Source organism: Typopeltis vanoorti, chromosome 1 (genome assembly GCF_054136105.1).
Source record: "Typopeltis vanoorti isolate ZY-2024b chromosome 1, IOZ_Tvanoo_1.0, whole genome shotgun sequence".
NCBI classification, from domain to species: domain Eukaryota; kingdom Metazoa; phylum Arthropoda; class Arachnida; order Uropygi; family Thelyphonidae; genus Typopeltis; species Typopeltis vanoorti.
In genome coordinates this window covers 162,468,872-162,485,193 of record NC_143549.1, presented here as the reverse complement: position 1 = coordinate 162,485,193, position 16,322 = coordinate 162,468,872, and the positions used below count along the sequence as shown (strand labels likewise).

The following is a 16,322-nucleotide window of genomic DNA, read 5'->3' as shown; positions in this document are numbered from 1 at the left end:
AGGTAAAGTTCAACTCCCTTTGAATTACTCGCGGACTAGAGGTTGGGAAACACTGGTATAGATGATGATGGTAGTTGCGGTTCATTATAGATGATGGATTGAGTGGTGGAGATAGGGAGCTGTAGATTAGGTGTCCTCCCTTGATGAATTTTTGGACTCCCTGGAGGGATCATGTAATAATAATAAATCTGCCACAGCATTCACCATACCTGAACAAAATTGGCTTCCTCACTTTACCTAAAATATAGTAAAGTGAAAGTTTCAATACTGTCAGCGAGTTTCTATCACTGTAGAATCCTGCCTTTCATATTCTATGTTTGCCTCCATACTAGTGTGCCTGCATAAAAATGCTTACTTTTATTTCTTTGTGTCTGTGAAAGCAAAATATAGGCATAGCAACTTATTACCATTTCTTAAAAAGGTTCTTGTTAAAGTTAAAAAAACTTCTACAAAATCTAGAAAAAAAAAATTGTGCTAACACAAAAAACCGTCTATGAAATTCTGTTTGCCACAATCACGTTTATCAAATGACATATATTTATAGCAAATAACAATAATAAAACTTCATGCAACATTACCTCAAAGTTCTGGCATCTTTGCAATAAATCAGTAACGTAACCATATACTGACATTCTACTTGTTCAATAAGGCCTAGAGGAATGTTGAAAACAGTATCTTTACTCATATAAAAAAAACGATAGTTTGAAAGGGCTAAAACACTGTTTGATGTATGTCCCAAATTGCTCACTCCTTCTCCAGGAAGAGTTGGAAAAGGTATGGATGTATTTTCATCATCACACTCTAAATGTTTCTTTGAAAATGTTTCCCCTGAATGACTCCAGACCTCTTCAGTTCCATCCATTACCTATATTTAGAAATGCATAATATTAGTAAATGGAAAGTTTGGTCAACATGTCATTGCATCCAACAGTAAATCCAGGAACTTTTGCTGATAGCTCCAAAACGAAATTAGTTAAAAAGACATTCATTCATTATTTAATAACAAATACAGTCAATTCTAAATATTTATTTAGAAACAAATATATTAAAAAAAAAAATTAATTAGTTTTGAGGTCAGTGGCAGCATCAGTGAGAGCAAAATATGAGGTATGGTAAAAAACAGAATTGATTACACATATACCATTCATGAAATGACAAACAGTGAAAAGGGAATGTCTGCAATTGGAGAAAGAAAGTACATTGGGGGGGGGAGAATATTCACCAATTCCATCACAAATTATCATCATCAATCAGAGCTGCACATGAAGTCAAAGGAGTCATCGTGAGAAGTCTTTGCTATCAAGATTTATTATGCTTAATAGAGAATACTGCTCAGTGCATCCATGCATACACATCACTTTTCAAGTTAGAAAAATGATTGCTTTTCACTCTCGTACTCACAATTTCCTTACATTTCCATCTAAATACAAATGAAAGATGAAAAAAAACTCAAAAGAAAACCACAAACAAATTTTGCTAAATAAAAGAACAAAGAAAGCAAATGAATTCATGAAAGCTAAGTTCATAATTCTTAAATTTATGTCACTTAAGAGTCAAAGCTACTTGATAGACAGCACTGGCTCTTCTATCCAGGACTTCTGATCTAATGACTGATACTCACATACCGCTAATCTTCCCATTAGCAGATAATCCAAGATACATGTTCAAAAAAAAGACTGAACTTCTGCTTTAAAGATTTTATTGCTCATTTTACAACATTTTAACCTTTTGACATATAAATTATTTTTAAAGTTGGCTCTAAATTCGTTTGAAATTGACGTGAACTTCGTAACGTCTGCGATACGTCAAAATCAATTTTGGTGCAATAAACAAAAGACGTGTCACAGACATCTTTGTATGAAATTCGTTTAAAATTGATGCAAACTTCGTAACACCTGCGATACATTAAAATCAATTTTGGTGCAATAAACAAAAGACGTGTCACAGACGTCTTTGTATGAAATTCGTTTGAAATTGACGCGAACTTCATAACGTCTGCAATACGTCAAAATCAATTTTGGTGCAATAAACAAAAGACTTATCACTGACGTCTTTGTATGTTAATAGGTTAAGCACTGTCCCCTCTACTGGCAATACACCATTCCCAACATTTCTTCCATTGTTGGAATGCTTCTTGAATGCACTTTCTGTGATGCCAAAACCAACGTTGTTCCAAAACGTTGGTTTTGGAACAACGTCCTTTCAAATTGGTTTTAAATTTGGGAAGCAAGAAAAAGTCTGCTGGGGCTACGTCTGGAGAATAGGATGGATGGGGCACAACAGATGTCTGATGTTTTGCCATGTTGTATTGTCATGGTGCAACATCCAAGTATGGTTTACCCACAATCAGACCTCTTCCCGCACACAGCATCCCTCAAATGCACTAACTTCCTGGTACAACTCTGTTTACCATCTGACTATGTGGTACAAATTCATAATGGACAATGCCTTTTGAATAAAAAAAAAACACAACCAACAGCCTTGATCTTTGACCGACTCATCCGTGCTTTTTTGGTCGAGAAGATCCTTCCCACACCCACTGCAACGACTGCATCTTGGTTTCAACATTATAGCCATAAACCCGCGTCTCAATGACTAATGCTCATAGCAAAATTGGGCAAATGGCAATTTGTTATCAAAATCTTTCGCAAGGTGCATTCAGTAGCTGCAGCATGCTCTCTTTGCCAGTTGGCATGCTATTTAAAAAGTTTGGTCTTTTTTTGAACATATCTCATATGAATGAGTGGGCTGACAATATGTAGCCAGCCAAACTGTATTCTGTTCTGGTTCATTGAACATCAGATGCCATATGATCACTCTACTCCACAGTGACTGTCTGCTGTATTCTTTTCTGGAAGTTTCAACTCTCTAAAGACCAATCATTCTAGACACACAAACCCATTCATCTCACTGAGGATCTACCTCTTCCTCTTTTTTCAGGGACTAGATCTTCTATTACTGTTTTGAGAAGTCCTCTTTCCATTCTTTAAATCCAAAGTATTTCAGCTTCCTTCTGTTGATACACTTAAGGAGACTTAAAGTTCTACTGGTGCTAGAAAGGATCAGAAGAACTTTAAAGACCCCCTTAAGTGTATCAACAGAGTAGCAGAGTGATCATATGGCATCTGATGTTCAACAAACCAGAACAGAATACAGTTTAGCTGGCTACATCCCATATTGTCAGCCCACTCATTCATACGAGGTGTAAGATCCATCAATTTGTCCAGCTTTCAGTATGCGGGATCCTCAACAGACTTCTGAAATCCCACATCTCAAAAGGCTATCCTTTTCTAGACTTCTTTAGGTTCCATGATTCACGTCCGTTTATTGAATAAACAGCTGTATCCAGAATCCTCAACTTTGTTCCTGTGGGGACAGATCCATCCCTTCAAATTTTCATCTCACTTTCTAATCCTAATCTTCTGATGTCTTCTTAACAGCACTTCTTCACATTAATGAAAGATCCCAAATACTTGTTTCCTGTCTATATTCCCATTGAGAACCCTAATCTTTGTCTTGCAAGGTGAGTTTAAGTCCTTTGTTCTTGCTAAATCTCAAGATTTGTCCTAGTTCTTCTTTATCATTACGAAGTTTTTTTCAGCTTCCTTCTGTCATGAAATGTCATGCTGGATGACACACTGTCTGGTTAAACAAGGAGCTTCCTTTCTCCACTGTTTTCATCAGGGAATCAGAGTAACAATGAAAAGTGAGCTACTGGAACTTATTTTAAACAGAATTAAATTGAATTTGTGATCTTACACAAACTTAATTATTTTGACTAACCATAGGGAGTAGATGGAATAAAAATACTCAACTTTTTTTACTTCTATGTTGTGAATAACTATTAAATCTCTTTAGCAGCAAGTCTAAACAACAAATTTCAACCAACTCCATCCTAGATGGAGTGCTGGTCCTGAGGACAAAATTCATTCTTTCAAGGCAAAGTTTGCAGTTTCCCACAAGTTGCACAAGTAGGAACTATATGAATGCATTGCAACAAGCACATCCAAAAGGACTAAGGCCTCCTTTTTTTTTTCCATTTCAGTGATAAAATTAATCCAAAATTTCTCAACATTAAACTGACACTCATTAACTTTTGCCAATACTGACAGCCTATTTAAATCGTCCTGCAAGCTCTCCATTGCCTTAGTTAACTATTACTTTACCTAATTTTGCATCATCAGCAAACAACTGAATATTTCCTTTCAGGTTATTATATCACTTATGTGCAAATTAAACAGCAATGGTTCCAGACCTTGCAGACATCACTCCTATCATTATCGTTTTGCATTATGGGAGATACTGAGATAGGAGTGATGTTAGCTTGGTTCACTACGAGTTGCCCGATGTTGTACTACCTTACCCCAGTCCTGAAGATATTTTCAGGCGCAAACTTTGTTTGCTCACACTTGGATAAAGGATTAAACTAAATTTATTATAGTCTAACCAAGTGTAAAATAAACTTTCAACATCTTTCTCTAAATCCAGAGTAATTTAATAAAAAGGTGGCACACCTTTTGGCAACTTCTATAGGTAAAGATGCCTGGTATCTCCACTTCTGGACCTGGCTCCCACTGAAGAGACCTCAATAAAGGTCGAAACTAGTCTGGGTAGCAGCCCTTCCCTTAATGCATAACATTATACATATCCGCAAGGAGATGTTTTGCATTATGGGAGATAATGAGATAGGAGTGATGTTAGCTTGGTCCACCTTTGCTACAAGTTGCCCGGTGTTGTACTACCTTACTGAATTTGTACTACTGTTTTTTTGAATTACCTGAAGGTGCAAACTTTGTTTGCTCACACTATAGGATTAAACTAAAGGATAAAGGATTAAACTAAATTTATCATAATCAACTGCCTTGTAGTTCCACAAAATACTCCTTGATGAACGTTCTTCGTGTTTCACAATCTCCCAAGTCAAGACCACATGGTCACTTTCACCAATTGGAGGCAATGTTGTTGCCTTGGTTATGGATAGCTCTACTGATCCTATGACCTGTTCCAATACTCCTCCGCCCATAGACCCCCTTCATTACATGCTGCCTTAAGTATTTATCTCTTAGCAGGTGTATAAATTCCATTTCCTTTCTGCCATGTGATCTTCCTTCCTTCCAGTCTATATTTCCAGAGTTGAAGTCCTCATAATAATCACCGACCTGTACTCATTATAATAATTTGCCAATAAATGTCTTCCAGGCAAAGGAAGACATTTATTGGCACCTGATTGCTTTAAATGAACAACCACCAGTCTCCTACTCTTTTTGGCTGCAATTCATCTGCTATCATCAGCAGTGCTCCTTTCCCCATCCTATCTTTCCTAAAAATACTAAACTCTTCACATTCAATCCCTGTAACTATATCATCTACTGTTAGTCAAGTCTCACTAATGCCTATAACTGTTGAACTAACTAATGCCAAAAACTCCATCCTCTTGTGCCTGATACTTCTAGCATTAGTATATAGCAGGGGTGTTCGACCCGTCGATCACGATCAACCGGTTGATCGGTGTATTCCTCCTTACTTACAAATTTAATGAAAACTGAAAACATAATATTTTATTTATCATTATTTTTTATTAATTTTAATTCGCTTTAAGTGCATTGCTACTGTTTATTTATTTTTTTGTTAAAATTGTCAAATCAGTAATTTTCTTATAAGTCTGGGTAAATGAATTAATTTGGATCACTGGAAGTCAAACAGCGAGCAGAGTGAATACGATTATAAGCAAAGTGTAAAAACTCGATTGTAGCTTAAATATTCCAAAGCACATTACATCGATTTTTTACTTAGGTTAAGTCAAATGTGAATATTGTAAAAAAAAATAAACTTTGTTTGTCTCGGTATAGTTTGTATTAGATGTTTTTGTAAATAACTTTTTTGAAGCTAACTGTATATGCTACTTTAATAAGAATATGTTACAGTGTTCAAAACAAAGCCAATGTTTTTGTCGCTGAAGCTGTACATGGCGGCATTAGAAAGATTGTTATTGAAACTTGTATGTATGAGAAAGGCTTGCAGGCTCTAAGTGTAAACATCTCCGAAGTCAGTCAGAAAGAGTTCAAACAACTTACCGATGGCCGGCAATTTACAATCAAAAGCGGAGGAAAACAAAAGGTGTGCCAAACTTGAAACTTAAGATGAAAGACTCATACCAATTCTTTGGGGGTTGAATTTCTACAAGAATTACTTTTAAAAAAATCTAATAAACATTAAATATATCAAATATCAGTTTCATGTAATGACTGTTTTAATTGATTGTCCCCAAAAGAAAAAGAAAATTTAGCTATAAGCATGCTGCACCCCTCGATAAGGCCAAATATCTCATGAGTCAGTTGTCAGCCTAGGTGGGGCATCACCGTCACCTAATATATCATAGTCGCATATTCAACCTTAACATAGTCAATTTATAAACTTTTGTTAATGATACAGATAATCTTTACCACAACATTGAAGCAAATGTAACTTTTAGATGGGAGATGACATCACCGAATGTGAGATCACCAGCTCACTTATTGGTGACCTACAGAAGTTCCATGTTTTTTGGAGAGTGTTTACAAATTAGGTTTCCAAAATAAAAATTTATATAAAATTTCAAACTGGGTTAAAGATATAAAAAAGGTATGTTTAAAAAATAACAACATTGGTCCTTACACTTATTAGTACTGTAAATACAAGCATGCTATGGGTGCCACATAAAAAAAAAATAAATAAATAAAAAAATACTCATATATCAATGTCCATCAGTCAATGAGATATGAACCATTAATTCTGCCACACCATTATAAACAAATATTGAGGATAAAAACAATCAAAATCATCATAAAATCTTACAGTAAAATAAACCTATTAGATCTCTCCACATCAGATCTACAAACACACACAAATTATGACACAGCATGAGGTTAAGAAGTGTAAACAGTGAGTTGCTTGGAGTACACTCTGCAACAACCTTTGGAAGCATCACATAATAATAAACTACATTTGCAAGTTTTCTGGATGGAAAGGGTTAATGATGCCCTCATAGTGATTTTATATTTATCTATTTCATAGTGATTTATAGAGAATTTATATTTACAACCCAAAAATATTTAGGTTAATTGTAGAATCAGCATAAAGAAATCAAATATTTTAAGAAAATAAAAAATGTAATTCTTTCTTAACTTCCTCAAAATATATAAGTTATCTGTCCATTCTACACATTTTAGGTTACCTTGTCACAATTAGTTGGTTACTTTATTATTATAGTAACCAATTAACCAACTTTGTTTAGTTGGTTATAACAGTTATTTTGAGATTAATTACAAGTATATGAAAAATGAAACAACTACAAATACAGGCTATGATCACATATAACAAAAGAAGAATAGGAACCTCATTATAACATATGTTGGAAGTTCTTTTTACCAGGTTTGATGCCTTGTTCTGCACAGCGATGTTTTCAATCACTGTTGAAATGTTCATTTTTAGTTCATCCAGTGTGAGAGGATTATTCTGATAAACAACACCTTTGAGATATCCCCAAAGGAAAAAAAAAATCTAGTGGTGATAAATCTGGTGATCTTGAAGACCACAATTCTTTTGAGACGAGACAGTCACCGAAAAATTATTACAAAAAAAATACAGTACTATTCACTCTGTGACACATGGCACACTCTTGCTGGAACCAGCAATGGTGTTTGTTGACATCAAGGAGTGTCAAACTGTGTGATGATGTCTTGGTAGATGGAACTATTCACTGTTGTTTCAAAGAAAATGGGTCCCACTATACAATGGCATGGTATCACATACCCAACTCCAATTTTTTGAGAATGCAAAAGTTTTTCATAAAAAGTGTGGATTTTCACATGACCAAATCTTATTGTTTTGACTATTCACATACCTACTGAGAGGAAACCAGGCCTCGTCACCAAAGAAAGCTGTTATCAAACATATCTATAGCATGTTCTTCAATGAATGAGCATAACCATCGGCAGAAAATTATGCATTTGCCTTTATCTGGGTCCTTCAGTTCATGAACTTCAGTACACATAATATGGATGAAGGTGTAACGATCTTACAGCTTAGTGAGCACTACCATGTGACATTGATGATTGCATGGCAAGCATCCTGAAGCTTTTTTTTGTTGGGGATTGCTCTAGTGTTCTCTTTACCTCATCCATTTTATTGTCAGTCAAAATGCAGGGTCTTCCAGAGCGATTCCAATCTGCAACAGATCCAGTTTCCTGAAAATGCTGCACTATTCTCGTTATCATCGACTTCTGAGGGACTGCTGTACCCAAATATTTCTTGCAAAATTCCCCAGCAACACATGCATAAGAGCAATTAGCGAAATAGCATTCCAAAATGAAAACTCACTGCAGATGGGAAAAAGACATTTAACATCCACAATGAACAAAGTTACACTGAGAACAATCTGTACACATCACAGTGAACTCGGCATCTCCGATAGTATGTAATAATATGATGGTGACATCTAGTGGCATAAGGAATGATTATAACAACTTTCAGTTGTGCAACTTTACGCTCACCTGTATTATACACAGAAAACCTATCATACCTCTAAATAAACTCATTCACTGTCAGAGAACTCGCAACTAATTCTGAAAATCCATTCCACTCAATCATTACTCTCCATGCAAAAAATGTGGTCTGCACAACCCTACTGACCACACTCTTACACAACTTCCTTGGATGGCTGGCTGCCTAGTTCTCTGACTATTTGTCGCATATTGAAAATTTTCATCAATTTTACAAATCCGCTGTAATATCTTAAAAGTTTCTAGGATGTCTCCCTCTTCTTAGTTCACTCTCTTCTCTACCACCTCCTGGTCCCCAAGAAACCCAGATGATCAAATCTGTGCACAGTAGTCTAGATGCAGCCGAATCATAGCATTACAAACAGGGATAATAACTTCCCTATCTTTACTTGTTAGCACGTTTTTCAACATCCAAATAATCCTTTGAGCCATTTTACCCACTTGCAATATGCCATCTGAACTTTAGTTCTCTGATCACCATTATCCCCAGGCCAAGTCCCTAGTCTCATCAATTTTCTGCAATTGAGCACCATCAGTATGATACAACGTATGCAAACCTTTTCAACTCAAAATGAATAACAAAAAGCCAAACATCACAACAAACAAGGTGGCTCGTCTGACCTAGTGCAAAGAGCACATGAACTGGACAGTTGACCAGTGGAAAACAGTACTCTGGAGCGATGAAACAAGGTTCACCTGTCTGATGGCAGGGTGTGGGTGTGTGGGCAGCCTGGTGAACACTTGTTACCACCAGTAAAGTTTGATGGTTGAGGAGTAATGGTGTGGGGGTGCACTCAGCTGGTTTGGAGTGGGATCACTGGACACTGTCTGTGGTTCCGAAGGCAGCTCTGTACTATGATATTCTAGATCAGTGTTTCTCAACCACCAGGCCACAGCCCGGTACCAGGCATCAATTATACCGGACCGCGAGAAGTTCTCCTAGAATTTGTCATTTGTCAATAGTTTTTCTCAGCATTTTTCATGAATAAATATTTTATAGTGGAAATATTCTGAGGATTTTTAAACATGGAAGTATTCGTGAATTATCGTTAATTTTCACACATCGACATCTTTCAACATTCAGGAAAAGGATTACCGCTGTTTATGACTGGTCATAAAAATTGCCTGCAAGCTGATTACAACAATGGGCGGCGTATCCTCTGTTCTCAAAACTGAATGAAATAACATCTGTGTTGCAAATGTTAGTGACCAATCAGCAAGGAAGTATAAAGAAAATGTTTCCACTAAAATTGAAGATCAAGGTAGTTTGTATCGGGTTCTCAAATCTACTAATACTGAATACTTTCTTCACAAGTTCGTATTGCACCGTGTAAGTGCTTGTTTCAAAACCAGAGTGCCATGATTTTTTAAAAGTAATAGGTCTACAGATTTAAACTTAATATGAATGAGACAAGGGACTTTGTTTAATTTTGGTATTAAGAAATCTCGTATTGAAGGTGTGTGTGTGATGTAACAAATAGTGTTTCATCAACCTCAAGCCTGCAGAGCATCTCCAGGATGTACAAAAGGAGGGGAAAACTACCAGCACACAGAAGAAAAAGTCTGCATTCACTTGTAAGTACATGGACAGCTATTTAATTAATTATTAATTTAATTATTAATACTTCTGTTAGTTTAATGTATGAACTTTAAAAAAAATTGGAAAGGTATTTACGAGTAAATTTGTTGGGACAAGGTCCTCATCTTATAAAAAAAGAATTTACTGAGCCACGGTCTCACAAAGGTTGAGAACTGTTCTAGATAATCAGATGCTGCCTACATTGTGAAGTTTTTATGGAAGGGACCCGTGTTACCATCAATGTCCAATGCCACAAAGCTGCAGCTGTTACGGAATGGTTTGCAACCCACAATTTAAAAAAATATTGGTTTATACATACAGATCCTCAAAGATAATTTGCATCCAGTCCTTGCTTTCCACCAATGAAGAGATGGGTGTTAAATGACTGTCCTGACCTAGTCTGCACAGAGTCCTAACCTCAATCCCCATCGATCACCTGTGGGACAAATTGGAGCAGCGATTGAGGCCCAGAGTAGCATGTCCTCGATCTGTTGCTGAGCTCAGTACTGCTTTGATGGAAGAATGGAGACAAATCCCACTTGATGTATGCCGCACATTGGTGGGAAGCCTCCCTCAAAGGGTGTAGGAGGTGATCAAAGTCAAAGGTGGACATACCCGATATTAGGATTCACCTGCTGGTATCAATTGTAAATTGATAAAGTGTCCAGACAATTATTGGTAGATAGTGTAGGCTTAACTAGGAATATGTTTGCAGATGATGCAAAGTTAGGAAAAACTAGGAGTAGGAGGGGTACAGCAAACAAATGAATGGAGCTGCCATTTCAATGATGCAAAGCAAGGACAGGATGCAGATTATCTTAGTGGATCTGTATAGACCAGTACTTTTTTATTAAATTGTGGGTCGCAAACCATTAGTGGCGAGAAGTCAGTTTAGTGGGTTGCACCAACATTTTTTTAAACAAATAGAATGAAAAATATCAAAGTGTATCTCATGGGTTTCATAGCATTACCACATTCAGTGATGTATGGTGCCATCGCATCTGCATATTTGACTTCAAGCAGGAAACTACTTTACAGTGCACATGTCTCTTCTGCATGAAGGTGATATATTTTAAAAGTTTTAAACAAGTAACTTTATTTTATCACTAAATACAGCACATGCACACACACACACACATATATGTATTTAGTGATAAAATAAAGTTACTTGTTTTTTCTTGCAACTGCATACTGCAGTTGCAAGAAAAAAGTTGCAACTGCAGTATGGTGTCTGTTGTGAAGGAATGTTTATTGCTATGGGACATTTTCAGAAAACATACTACAGTCTTCCCAAAGAATAGGCATAGTGAGCAAAAATATGTTTATTTCTGTTAATAATAAGACTCCTATGTTTTATGGTAAGCACCTGTTGCATGAAGTAAAACATATTTCCTAATTTCTATTTTTTTTTTTTATGTATATTTAAATTTACAGAAGCGAAAAAAAGTATAGCTGAAGAAACAAAAGCAAGTGACACTGTGGAAGTAAAGAAAAATCGGAATGAGGAAACTAAAGATAGACTGACAGATGGTATAATGGCCAAGATGCAAGACTTGAAAAATGAGCTGATCAGAATAAGAAGTGAAATGAGAAGCTTGGTAAATAAGAATGGATGAGTACAAAAGGTTAGAACAAAGGAAAGCAGAGAAAAACAGGTGACGAATAATTCGAGAAAAGTATGGAGATTCCATTATTAGAGATATAGTAAATGAGATTCATAAGGCGTTTTCCAGAAGGGAGAATTAGCAGGATAATTAATGCATTGGATAAGAAAAGCTGACGAACAAAGTGAGCTAGTGGTGGTTGGATATCAGGAAGTTGTTAAGAAAAGTGAAAGATAGTGTGGTTGGAAGGGTGGTCAGTGTGTGTTGCATAGGTATGATAATGGTGAGCTGAGACATGGAGGAGGAATCATGAATTTTCATGTTTTAAAGAATTTATCGGTTTTCTAAAGTGTGTATATATGTGGATTTGAATTTAATTAAATCTCAAGTCATTAAAAGATGGATTGGAAGTATTTGTTTATCAATTAATATGTTTAATTTATTAGATATAAATGCAAATTTTCTTTACATTTACTAAAATAAAAAGCCAAAAGCTTCATTTCAGTGATGCAAAATTATATAAATTAAGTAGATATTAAATCCAACATCATTTCAAAGTCGAATACAGAAACTATAAAAGTTTTGTGGGAAAATTGACCAGAGAGCTTGTAGGAATACGGTGCCGCCATAACATGAGTTGCCCTAGCCGAACCTTATAGGAAGTGACGAACACTCAAAGCACGCACATATTCACCTATAGGCCTATCTGTGTGTCAGGTGTTGTGGATAAGTTGCTGGAGAAGCTTGTGAGAACTAGGATCAGGAGTTGGGTTGACAACAACGGTATCATCTTTGATGGACAGCATGGATTTGCTAAAGAGAGATCATGTTTTAGTAATCTACTTACTTATTACAATAAAGTGACTGCTTCCTTGGAACAGAGGAGAAGGATACACAGTGATATACTTGGATTTTGCAAAGGCTTTTGATAAAGTACCTCATGATAAATTGATAGTCAAACTAGAGCGGATGGGGTTGGATATTAAATTGGTGCATTAGATTGGAGATTGGCTGTCTGATAGGTATCAACAAGTTGTGTATGGGGGGGAGCGATGTCAAGGAAAAAGAAAGTCACTAGCGGAGTGCCTCAGGGATCTGTTTTAGGGCCATTACTGTTTAACTTGTATATTAATGATATAGGTGAAGATTTGGATGGAGATATCCAGTTGTTTGCAGATGATGAAAAGTTGGGATGAACCATGAAGAGTAGTGAGGATGTTGTGACCTTGTAGAAAGACTTGAATAAATTGAGTGATTGGGCATGGAAATGGGGATGCGAGTTCAATGTTGCAAAATGAAAGGTTTTGAAATTTGGAAAACAAAGATGGGATGCAAAATTTATGCTTGGTGAGAATATATTGTTGGAGGTGGAAGAAATAAGAGATCTGGGGGTGATAGTGGATAAGGATCTGAAATTTAGGGGACACATAGCCAAAATTGTGAAAACACAAAGGCTTCTGGGAATGATGCGGAGGATACTGACGTGTAGAAGTAGGGAGATTCTTGTTCCATTGTATAAATCTTTGATTAGGCCACACATGGACTATTGTACCCAGATTTAGTCACCAGGTTTTTCAGAAGGATGAAGAGATATTGGAAAGGGTCCAAAGGCAACTGACTAAGGTAGTTTCTGACCTCTGGAACGTCAAATAGGAGGAAAGATTGAGGAGATGCAATTTGCAGTCTGGTGGACAGGAGGAAGAGGGAGAGATATGATAGAGACCTTAGTCAAGAGAACTTATAACAATCCCTTACAAGTTGGTAAGGGATTGTTATAGGATCAATGCTGGAGAAGTTCTACAGAAAATAGTGGGAGAACCAGAGGTCATCCCTGGAAACTGTATAAAGAAGGTGTGAGTAGGGGAGTGAGAGGCAGTCTTTTATCGTGCAGAGTTGTAAATGATTGGAATGCCTAGCCTGAGAGTGTGGTGTCTGCAGGGAGTCTGAATGTGTTCAAAGCACGGTATGATGAGCTGTGTGTATGATAAAAGGACCTCCCAGATGAGTCTTTGACTCCATGAGGTCTTGGGTAATAATAATAATGATTTTACGTCAACTGCCTTAGTATCCCATCCATAATGGGAAGGGCCACTACTAACCAGACCAGTTTTGACCTTCATTAAGGTCTCATCAGTGGGAGGCAGACCCAGAAGAGATACCATGGCTGAAGTAATGCAGAAGTTATATATTTTGCATATATAAGAAGTCAAAAGGTGTTACACCTTATTACTAAAATACTCTGGATTAGAGATAGATGTTGAAAATTTTTTCACTTGGTTATACTATAAATTAAAGATGTGAAATATGTCTTCTCCATTACTTCAACCTTGGTATCTCTTCTGAGTCTGGCTCCTCCCACTGATGAGAACTTAATAAAGGTTGAAACCAGTCTGGATAGTGGCCTTTCCCATAATGCATAGCATTATATAAGGAGGACCAGAAAGTAATCTATTTTTAATAGGTCATTTTTAGCCGATTGTTTTTTTTTTAAATAACACATAAATTAATCATTTTGATTTTTATTTAAATATTAGCATTACTTTTCTATTTAAAAAATATGTTTTTTTTTTTAATTTTAGATTATTTTTTTTTAATATGGCTGACTTTAAAGTTGAAGAGCACCATTTACGTCATTGTATGCTGTTTTTGTTTCACCAAGGAAAGAATGCTACCGAGGCTACCAAAATCATTTGCTCAACTTATGGAGATGTATTGAAGGTTAACAAATGTCAGTGATGGTTTAGGAGATTTGCAGAAAAAAATTTTGATCTCTCTGATCGTCCTCAATCTGGAAGACCTCTTAATCTAGATGATGATGCTCTTAAGACTCTCGCTGAATCAGATCCAAAACAAATCATACAAGAATTAGCAGAGAAACTTAATTCATCATGGTTAACTGTCCAAGAGCACTTACATAAGAGTGGCAAGGTTCTTAAACAGGGTGTATGGGTACCACATGAACTGTCAGAAAACAATAAAGCACAGAGACAGGTGATTTGCAATTCATTGTTGACCAGACAACAAAATTACCCCTTTTTGGATCGAGTCATAACTGGTGACGAAAAATGGGTGCTGTATAAGAATAATAATAAACACAAAAACAGTGGCTTTCTCCAAATCAAACACCAATTCCAACACCTAAATATGGACTTCATCCACAAAAAGTTCTGTTGTGCGTTTGGTGGGATATTCGTGGAATTATTCATTATGAACTCATGGAACAAGGTAAGACTATCACAGCAGCCATCTACTGTGAACAATCAGAGCAACTACATCAAACATTGTTAATCAAACGTCCTGTGCTTGTCAATCGAAAAGGGGTAATTTTGCAGCAAGATAATGCAAAACCACATTCTGCAAGAATGACTCAAGAAAAAATGAGGCAGTTAGGATGGGAACTTCTACCACATCCTCTATATTCGGCGAATATTGTCCCTACTGACTATCACTTATTCGTCCTTAGAACACAGCATAAGAAATAAAACCTTCCGTTCACAAAATGATATCCAAAGGAGTTTGATATCATTTTTTGCCTCCAAAGAAAAAACTTTTTTCAAAAAAGGAATTCTAAACTTAGTAGATCGTTGGAATAAGGTTATAATTAACGATGCCGATTAGAGAACTGAATAATGTTAATTTGTTGTTTAATAAAATTTATATTAAAAATATAGTTCAAAAATTGATTACTTTCCAGTACTCCTTATACATGTCCATAAGGATATGTGCCTAACATTATGGGATACTAAAGCAATTGATGTAAAGTCATTAGCCTCTATATACAAGTAGCCCAGTCATGAAGTTACTTCATATGCAAACTTTGTTTGCTCACACTGGGATAAAGTATGAAACCAAGAATATAATTTCTTGGCATCTTTAATTTATAATATAACCAAGTGAAAAAACTTTCAACAAAATTGTTAAGAGTATTTCATCCTCATCAGGGTTCAGGGTGAAATCATGAAAAACTCAAATGTAGAGGATAAACGATAGAATGGCTTAATTGTGAGTGAGCAGGGAGGTATATGAGGAAATAAATAAGCTTGATATTTATAAGGCAATAGAATTTTATGACATATCACCCTGTGTCTTAAGGGAATGTTTCAGGGAAATGGCAGTGGCATGCCTGAGTCCTACAACAACACAGGTTCCAAGAGAGTGGAAAGAAAGAAAAATTGTTCCACTGCATAAAGGTGGTGATAATGCTGTGGCTACAAATTATAGGCAATTCTGTATATCTGGCTTGTGGTTAAGGTACTAGAAATTGGTGAGAACTAGGATACAGAAATGGGTTGATAACAGCAGTATTCTCTGTGCTTGTTAGCATGGGTTTATTAAAGGGAGTTCATGTTTACTAACTTATATACCATAGCAAGGTGACAAATGTTTTGGACAAGGGAGAAGCATATATAATGGTATACTTAGATAATTAAGGAAGAGTAACCATATGGCTTCATTTTGGTGACATAAATTACATAGAAATAGTGGATATTAAAGATCTAACATTATTTCAAAGCTGAATTTTTGTATCAACTATGAAAGTTTCATAAATTTGACCCAGAGTGCTTAAGAGATAACAATCCTTGGTAATCCTTTGCTTGC

The 16,322-nt window shown here is 36.1% G+C and overlaps 1 protein-coding gene across 3 annotated transcripts in view; it reads right to left on the bottom strand.

Annotated features, from left to right (window-relative positions):
- LOC150110590 (phosphatidylinositol-3,5-bisphosphate 3-phosphatase MTMR4) overlaps positions 1 to 16,322 on the bottom strand; it is a 360,520-nt gene that overhangs the window by 327,857 nt on the left and 16,341 nt on the right. For all 3 annotated transcript variants that reach the window (XM_090399896.1, XM_090399904.1, XM_090399910.1), the window contains exon 2: positions 579 to 865. In XM_090399896.1, coding sequence (XP_090256022.1) covers positions 579 to 862 — 284 coding nt within the window. In that variant the 5' untranslated portion in view covers positions 863 to 865. The remainder of the gene's footprint in view (positions 1 to 578; positions 866 to 16,322) is intronic.